The sequence below is a fragment of the Botryllus schlosseri genome, chromosome 15, assembly GCF_051294905.1.
Source record: "Botryllus schlosseri isolate E-star chromosome 15, Bs_hap1, whole genome shotgun sequence".
NCBI lineage: Eukaryota > Metazoa > Chordata > Ascidiacea > Stolidobranchia > Styelidae > Botryllus > Botryllus schlosseri.
Window position 1 is genome coordinate 8,034,358 of NC_137250.1, and position 9,858 is coordinate 8,044,215.

Consider the following 9,858-nt stretch of genomic DNA (forward strand, 5'->3'; position numbering starts at 1 on the left):
GTTATAAGACCAGCAGAAAATATCCTAGGAATGGGCTAAACTACCCCACGCCATACCAAACTATTTCGGTTACGGGTATGCGATGGTTATCAAGTCACCAGCGACTATGAACAAAAATGACTGCAATTAGCGATCAACTGAATAGATTCTGAATCGCCACTACTATCTCACCAACTACTGAAGATGATTACGTCTCGATTTGACATAGTGCCGTAACAGTCGTAATAACTATTTTGTCAATACAGCCTATTATATTTAAATTAACAGCTTGCGTTTTTAATTAACCGTGTACGGATATTGGATATGGTGCAATTATATAAGGAACCAACAGTGTATCCTAGCGTATGATTTAGACGGCGCTAGGTGACTTCGCAAGTAATAATGCTGAATATATCGTAAGAACGACGAAAAAATTCCAGTGACGGGGAAACTCCCTCACGCCGTATCAAAGTCTATCGGACGCGGATTTATGTGATGCTTATCAAGTCCCCAGCAGCAAGTATAAATAAATATGCTATATAATGATTGCAATCAACTGGGTCAAGTTTGAAATCGCTATGCCATATCACCAACTACTGTCATCAATACTGCCTGTTCTATGAAAATTAACAGCATGCGTTTTCCATTATACAGTGGATTGCCAAAATTGGTATTTCGCTTGAGAATAATCTCAAGTCTAGCGACACGATGCCTTTGTAACCTTACCCGACGATTATTATTCATTCACTGTAGCCTGTATCGATATGTATCGATGTAACTGCAACGTTCAATAGTGAAGAACCGCACTCGCATTCAAATCACCAAAGCAATTCGCATTGATTTAATATTGCACAATATATTGTAGATTTTTCAGCCCTTAATAAATATGATGTCTCGCAACGCGCGACATTAGCACTTTGTTACAAAGCATAAACTGTCGCAGAGGTAGGACCACGCACGTAAAAGCACTGGAAATCTTGTACTGCGTCCTTTCCACGGTCATCAATTCACAAGCCCACGAGCTTTGTAGTCATTGAATAAGTGCGCGATTACATGCGCTGCCTGCCGCGTATCCCGGACCTTAACCGCAGCTGTTTTCCGCGGTCGAAGCACCCGGGTCAGACTATGATCCTTTCTGTCGGCTTCAAAGTCACGGCGACATCGCTTTCATAGACATCTCGTATCCGAAAAACAGCGCAGCGCTCTGTGGAAATCCTCGCAACGCGTTGACACCGATTCCCCGAAAAAACACGGCCATGCCTTCGTTTTTGTAGATAGTCAAAGCCCGATTTAAGACTCCTCCCCCTTGATGGCCGTCGAGCTGTATCCTGAAACGCGTGAAAGCGACGTTAATATTCACGACCGCAGAGCGCCGCGCGGTGGAAACATACTGTATTGTACTGTCGCGTTATGGAAAATTACAGAGAGCGTCGTTCTGACGTTAGCAAAATCGCGCTCTCGGAGTTTTGCGGTCGGGGGATTATACTCGAATAGGAGTCGTTGGTTTGGTGCCGGACGCCGGCCGGTGAACTTGGGACCGATACTAGAATTTTGTACCGATACGCTATTACATTTTTTGCCGACAAACCGCTTTTTTGCTGATATTTCAAGTTGAACTTCTACTTGAGACTCTCGGAGGTAGAGAACTTTAATATATGATTGAGTAATATATTCATATTCGGGTATATTTCTATATGGATATATTATTCAACGTCTACTTCATGAGAGTTGATTGAAAATATATCCATACATGCAACAACAACTTCATGTATTCACTAGAAAATTGCGGCGGCGTACAAAAAATAGCATTTCCACCCACAAGGCGTGTATTATGCGGTGATTGAGGAAACAACGTATCCTTATTTTCATCAATAAGTGAACTACTATGGTCGTCATATTACAGTCCTACTGAAGTGAAAACGGAGAATAACTGTACAGTGTACACTCTCCCGTCTTTTTAACGACATCATGAATAGAAACCACAAATATTGGCCTTATATGTTAAGCTATAGCTGGGAAACATTACGTGAAAATGTTGTGGGTTACCTGGATTTCTCCTTGGGCAGTAGGCTGTCCTCTCTAATCATGCTCATAATTTACTCAGTACCGTCACACGTCAGGTTCACAGCCATGGAGCGATGGAATCGATAAGTCTTACTCTACTTGAGACTGTCATTAATTGGAACAAATCACTAGAGTCGTATGTTTATGCGGCGTCTCGCAGGCAGGTTTTGTGGTCTGTTGAAAACAGGTTTTTCGTGCTCGCACATTTCTGCGGTTGCAACGCAGTGCTGTCTATATGAATTCAGCACATCGCGAATTTTCCATTAGAAATGTAATAACCATCATTGTTATTATGAATGCGATACATAAATAATGTGCCTTAAATTAGGAGATGAATATTTGAGGGAATATGATCTTGAATCGTGATATACAGTATACTTGCGGAATCCGACACTTGTTATGTATGTTCCAATGTATTAGGAGTGGGGGTAGGTTAGGTTTAGGTGATAGGGTAGGGTAGGGTAGGTTAGGAATTGGGGCCGCCACTGTTACCATCGAAATGACCTTATGTAGCCGTTTGCCTGATTCTCAAAATTTAGACAGCAGCTGTTTAATCAGCAGCTTCCATACATACCTGCTTTTCAAAGTATCCATCGGATGCGCAAATCCCCACGACACTACGCCGGCTAGCCCGCCGGCCATTATATACCCCGCGGCGGTCGGTTCTCCCGTTACAGAGCTCTTGAACAGGTTACAAAGCATCACGTACGGCACGAAATACATCGCGTATCCAGGTATGTCTCTGATTATCATCGCCGCAGCACCGCCTTTATAGAATCCCGCTATTCCTTCAGACTTGTAAATTCGGGCCAGGCAATCGTACACGCCTCGGTAGGGCTCGGTTTTTGTAACATGCGCTGTCGTCACTGTCGTGATTGGGATGCGGTATCCGAAGGTTGCGACGTTGTGTCGAAGTAAACCTGTTCGTAACGAAAGGTCGGCCGTTAATTTGATTATTTCAGAACAGAATAAAGGCTTATGATACAACCGCGACGCATTTGGAGTACAGACAACTAGGGCTGGGCAGAACCAAGTACTCGAGTAATTCGAGTCTAATCTTAGTATTGTGTATCGAATCGAGTCTTGTATTCCAGTAGCACTCATGAGGTCACTGCAGTATTACTGATGTGGACGGACAGTACAATTATGTAAGCCTAACTTTTATGCAACCATAAAGAATATAATGTCAGCTATTCATCACATTATATATAATTTGGTATTTCTTTTGCCATACCTATTTCATTGCATTTCGTGACAATGCTGCGAGTAGGTCACGACTTCACAGAGATGTCATTTCCCCTAATGTGCGTTGCGTATATAGCTTTGTACTACATGTCTGGTATACCACGATGCGGCCAATAGAGGTCTCAAGGCCTCCACGGCGGAACTAAACTATGATTTCTGTTGATAATGATTCAATCTTAGTGGCAAGGAGTGCATAATTTCAGTACTCATAACAAATCACCTCTCATTAGCAGACTCAAATCATTTTGCCCGTCCCTATAGATGACTAACCAAGGTTAGTAATCTATATTTCGATACAGTAGCTACGGCGCTACGCAACTGGTATATACTCTTCTGAGACCGCACCTAATGGGCCGAAGTAGGAACACGCTTTGTAATTACGCCTTAGTAGCCATCGATGCTAGGAATTTGGCAACGATGCTGGGAATTAGGAGAGGAAAAATACCGGCCAACATACGCTCGTGAAATGACTCGGCGTAACCCGGAAGTTTACTCAATCAAGGTCGGGTTGAATTGATTAAATCTGAAATAGCAGGCTCATGTAATAGCAGAGGTGGCCCAAAGTAGCTACCGTCGATACTCAAGTGCATGCAACGTAATTTTATACTCGAAGATGTAGTGATTTACAAATAGTAAGTAAAATGTAAGTACTATAGTTACTGTTATGTATACCCGCTAGTAAGCGTAACGTAAATTTCTACTCAAAGATGTAGCGGTTTCCAACTACAAAATTCAAGTATTCAAGACCTAGCTTCGCTACATAGCTGAAAATTGTTAGTCTAAAATCATAACTACTTGAGTAGTGCAAGTAAGCAAACCTACTCGAGTACTACAGAAAAGTACAAGTACTTCGTTACTAACCACCTCTTCGAAACTGTTAGTGAACCTGCTAGATTTACCTACTTTCGGTCTGTCATGCATCGAAAGTTGTGGGGTATTTTGTTTTCGGGAGAACGGATCCGTGTACTGTACGTGTTATGTAACCTATACTGACGCAATCAGGACGTAAAGGGAAACAGACCGCCATACTCGCGCGGACGGTGAAACGAGATTGTCGGAAGTGGAGCGGATAATCGTTAAGCCACCGTACTTCAGCCTAATTCTACTTGGTATTATAGTGAAACGCGATTAAGAAACTTGCTATTTAGGCCTACCGAACGCTCTACGAGACAGCACTATTAGGAATGCCATTTTTCTCGTTGGTGGCTGCCAGATCACCGCGACCCATCACCAGAGTTGACCATAGTATTCATCGCTGCTATAACGAATTAGATATAGACGTAACGCCGTAATTTTATACTGAATTGCATTGTTGAAATAGCAATTTCAAGTACATGTCAAAATTACTTCAGGGAGAAGTCGACAATAAAGATCTGAATAGTATTGAAATGGGTAGAAAGTACAGGTTAATTAATTTGTTCGATGGATCGCATACTTTAGCAGTTAATCCGAGATGGCCACCTAGAAAATTGAATTGCGGTGTCATCCAACAGAAAATGACCAACGACACTACAGATAGGTGCTATATTCGCAAATATGTTCCGTTACCGTGATGCAGGAGATATTTCGCCCTGGTGTCACAACTATTTCAATTGTGAGGGTTATGCCAGCATATCATTAAACGTCTTCATACTTTACAATATCCAAGAAGTAAATAATTAGTAGCTGGAGTAAGTAGTGCTAGTAGGAGAAAACTACTTGAGTGATCGGAAAAAGTAGAAGTACTTGGTTACTGACCAGTGACCACCTCTGTCTAGTGTCTATGACACCATTACAGTCCACAATTACGCAGAGCAGAGCACATTTACACGAAGTTGCAAAGTCGATTAACTCTTTATGAATTACTTGGTTTATCGCTACCCGTCGGATTTGATTGCAAAAATAAATTACACAACTCGAAGAAAAAATCATCAACGATTACCTCCGTTGCTTACCTCCCAACGGTTGGCCTGGAAGCCTTGCGTTAGCGGTACTACAGAGATCCCATAGGGCGCACGCTTGTCGCCCGGAATACTAAATATAAGAGATTCAAGTGGCGACGTTGAAACTTTTTCGCACTCGGTCAAAGAAGCATGAACTCCGTGTTACGGCCGAACAAAAACACTTTCAGAAAGCCAACCCAGAATTCAATATCTCAGACCAGGCATGTCAAACTCATTCGGCTCTCGAGCCGGATTCGCGCCATTTAATTGCTTGAAGATCGGGTCCGTTCAATGATGCCAAAATAAGACCTCATGTCAATCGATATTCTTGTAGCTCAGTGCGATACTTCATTTTCAAGCTTATATAGAACATTGAGGGCCACATGCACCTTTAGTCGCGCACAATGGAATTGATGATAATGGGTTTGGCCGATTGAACACAGTCATAACATAACTCATAAACCACTGTGGCTAATTTGCGGGTCACGTCATAATAAGTTGGTTTGTCAGCCCAAATGGCTTAAAAAGTATGTGATCTATCGAGTCACTAGCTAAATAACATGACGACCTCAGATATTTATAGACATATATCTGCTCGGGTATCGGAAGTATATATTTATATACTGTACTACTGTACTTTGATCGAAATGATCGGGACTAGCATTTTTTTTCGTCTACTCAGTATAGTCAGTAATGCATCGCGTGCCGGATGAACTCGTTTGGCTGGTCGGATGTTTGTTTGCCATGCCTGTCTTAGAAATTGAGGACATAAAATAACAGCCGAATAAGTTGTGATCTTCACAACAAGTGTTTTTGTGACTGACAGTTCACATGCTTCTCCGCATGACCTAATAAGCTACAGTAATCTGATCATTACCTGCGTTCACAATTCTCTGACGCGATACGGGACCTGGGATCGGATTAAAATTGCTTTTGCCTGTTTGTGCTTGAAGTCTGATCTTTACAAGATCGACAGGGGCACCCACCACCACCGACACGCTCCCCGCGACCATAGCAGCCACTGCCGTATCCCCGTAACTTGGTGCGTGAGTCGGGTCGCCGTAACGGTATTGCGCGATCAGCTTGGATGTGTTGCTGTGATAATATCGTTATTAGAAGAGACCTTGGTACAGAAATGGAACTGGATGATATATAAATATGAATCCAAACTAGGTAGAGAATTGACGCGAGCATGTATGTAAGTTGTATATCAACAATTGTATCACCAGTCGTTATTACGTAAAAGGTTATGCTGCCGCCGGCCGTAATTGATCCGATTGCAGGAGTGCGCACCGGATTCTTGTGTTATTCAAATGCAGCTCAAATTACATTGCCTTACAGAGATCGCGAAATAGTTTCATACTAATGATATTTCAACAAGCCCGTTCGACTACACTGGGACCGGCGTCATCTGAATTAATCTCAATGACCTCAAGAACTAGCGGTAACTAACCGCGTGCCAGACGTCGAAACCATGAATAGAATATTCTGAATAGGTTGCGTGTTTTGGGCGTATTAGAGGCGTGAATGGAAAATTTTCGAATTCATCAATATTGCCATGCCCGGAAATTTATGCGTGTCGAGGACTAGATCTACTTACTGGTATACAATCATTAGCGCCAATACTGCTTGCGGGCGTAAATGACAATCCAAAAGATAGCTTCATTTAAAGATAACTTCTGTTTACCTGTATACTCCAAATACAACGGCGTTATACGCAGCTACCGATGCCAACGGGAATGACATGCCTTTGAAGAAGCCCTTTGCTCCTTCTTTCTGCATTGTTTTTATAGTGCAGTCAAGGGTCCCTTTGAAGGCGTTCGAAGTTTGAAGGCGAACCTGCCAATTAGTAATGCAACTGAGGTCAACGGAAATGACGGCCTAGTTCATTAGATTAGACAATTCATTTCAACTTAAATATCGGTTTCTAGTGCGAATGATTATACTATGGGTATCGCACGGCCATTAAGACGTCATGAATTGAATCACCTCGGAACAATACCTAGTGTTTTTCCATGACGTCAACGAGCGACCCGCGGTAAACGCGGTTGCGTCATATTTCCTCGGGACAAGACTGGCCGCGTTGTAAAGCAGCCTTCAAAAACAGACCAAAATGATTTACCTTCACTGTGTCCAGAGGATGACTCGAAATGACCCCGGCGGCACCTGCAAACGAATTCTTGCGTTATTGCATAATCAATAGTCTTGTATAGTACACGAGGAGTACTTCCGAGTACAGATGTACACAAGCTCGAAAATCACAATACGAATGCGTGAACCGGGACCTAGTTATCGTATGGCCCGCATGAACCTACATTTTTAGTACTCCGCCAGATATACAATTAGGATACGTTCTATTGCATGCCTCGTAAACGGCAAGGTTCAAATGTAAACGTTACAATATCAAGAACTGACGAACCTCCAATCCACCCGGCGATAAAATCACGTACATCCACCATCTCAATGCTGTTTATCAATCAACAATCAGGTTAAAAAACGGTTAACTGTTAGAACAAAGTATGAGCATTATACACAGCAGGTCATGATTTTCGCACTTTGTAACTGTGTTAGTAATGAAATTATCATGATGCGCTAATTTCAGAGAGATGTAAACGGTTATCTTCCTCAATTTGACTGATGCTCCCGCGCCATAAACATTTGCTCACAATACGCCTAAAACGACACGCAGCCTCGACTCGCCAATACAAACTACAGCTAAATTGTGCTCGATTGGCGCCTTCGCCAGCGCGACTCGATTCCTCTAGCCGAGTTGTATTATATTGACGTTATCGCGATAATCACCAATCAATCGACCCGGTTTGTGCTCTAGAGAGCGGAACATTTCCAAATGACCTTCCGCTCTTCTCTCGGCTGTTAAGTCGCAGTGGACACACTGGCCAGCGAAAGAGCAAATGCGGCTGTTTCGTTAGGAGAAAATCACGCATAATACCGCAGGCATCGCACACGGATATTACGCCCCTATCATTTACACACGCGAATGACGTGTCTGTAATATTCTCTCGCCTTTTTATACCTAGACCGAAATGATTAAATGGTGAAAAAATCCTCCTCCGTACGAATACTGGTATCTTCAATAGAGAAAACGAAATACTGACGTACTTACTTTTTACAACAACACAACTGCTCCCTTCAACACGCAGAGACGTTCTCCCTGCACTTCAACAAAGTAATGTAGTGTACGAATATAAGTGCCACTGTGATTGTGGCTACGTGGGAAGAACGTCAAAACGTCTGCAGGAACGCATAAACCAATATGTCCCCAGATTTATCGGAACACGTGCATCACGCTCAGTGAAAAGCTCACCCTTAACTCATCCGCTTAAGATTGATGCTGATCGATCAAAGGCCATTAATTCTGCCATCGGCAAACATCTGTTAGATAACACTGGTCGACATTTTTCAATATTTTTTTTCTTTTTTTAGAACGATTAATTGAGTTTACCTAATTTGACGATGCTGATTCCGAATTTGCCGTCAGAATTCACTCATCACGTCACAATTTTTCGTAAAAGTCGAATAAAAATTTTACTCAAAAACGGCTGTATTAAGGACGCTTATGCCCGTTTAGGTCCGTATATAATACGAAACACATCCTACAAAGCTCTCAACTTACTTTATTGGATTTAAGGTGTTATTATCTTAAATTAAACCCTTCAAATAATCGGGATCCTTGGTATTTTCAAGAAATTTAGATGCACCTTCAATGAAAGAGAGTCATGTATTTTTCCCAAATCCGCCTTCCTAATAAGAAATAAGGGGTTTTGGTGAGTGTTCTGATTTGAGGTCCTACAAATACTCCATTTACTGCATTAACTCAGTCAGTCAGTCAGTCAGTCAGTCAGGTTTATTAATATTTTCATCGTTTCAAAACATCACAAGACTGCGATACAATGAAAAGATAGGAGGGTGTCGAAACAACTTGGAGTAGCCATTAAGATCAGACACCCACCTTAGCCTAGGCGAAGTAAATAAGAGGTATGCACACTGAATGAAAAGTAATGCAGAGAAATATAAGACGCAAGCGACAAAATGGGGTGGCATGTGGCGGAGGGCGAGGTCGATGTTAGGTCGTGGTCCGGTAATCCTGAAGACTGGCTATTGTTGATTTAGAAGAAATTGCTTGTATTTCGACTTGAATGCGGACATGCTCGACGACTGACGGATAGCCGGCGAGATGCTGTTCCACAATTGGGGTCCGGCATACTTGATAGAGCAATGCGTTTTCTTGTATTCAGTCCTGATCATATGGTAGTTGTTCTTCGTTGACGCGCGTGTGCTGTACTTGTGCGCTTTTGTCTCCGAGGTGAAGTAGTCCTTGAAATTTGAGGGACATTGACCGCAATGGAACTGATACATAAACTTGGCAATTTCTAGCTTCCTCATATCTTCTAAGTTTAGAACACCAAATCTTTTGAGAAGCGATTTATCAGTTGCACATCCAGGCCCCCGTGGGGCTTTGGCAATGATACGGATGATCCGATGTTGAAGTTTTTGCAGTGGGTCGATTGTATTCTTGCAGGCAGCACCCCAACAAAGAATTCCGTATTGTAACTTTGATAGGAATAGAGATTTGAAGAGTATCAACAGCACGCTGACTGGCAGAATGTAGCTAAGGCGGCGAAATAGA

At 42.5% G+C, this 9,858-nt stretch overlaps 1 protein-coding gene across 1 annotated transcript; it reads right to left on the reverse strand.

Moving 5' to 3' along the window:
- Positions 1 to 791: 791 nt before the first annotated feature.
- Positions 792 to 8,151, reverse strand: LOC145456709 (solute carrier family 25 member 48-like). The gene is made up of 6 exons (XM_080334811.1): positions 7,630 to 8,151; positions 7,333 to 7,376; positions 6,898 to 7,049; positions 6,088 to 6,305; positions 2,618 to 2,963; positions 792 to 1,307 (listed from the first exon to the last, which is right to left on the reverse strand). Exons 1-6 carry the CDS (start codon positions 7,667 to 7,669, stop codon positions 1,130 to 1,132), a joined length of 978 nt encoding a protein of 325 aa, XP_080190937.1. The 5' UTR covers positions 7,670 to 8,151; the 3' UTR covers positions 792 to 1,129.
- Positions 8,152 to 9,858: the final 1,707 nt, after the last annotated feature.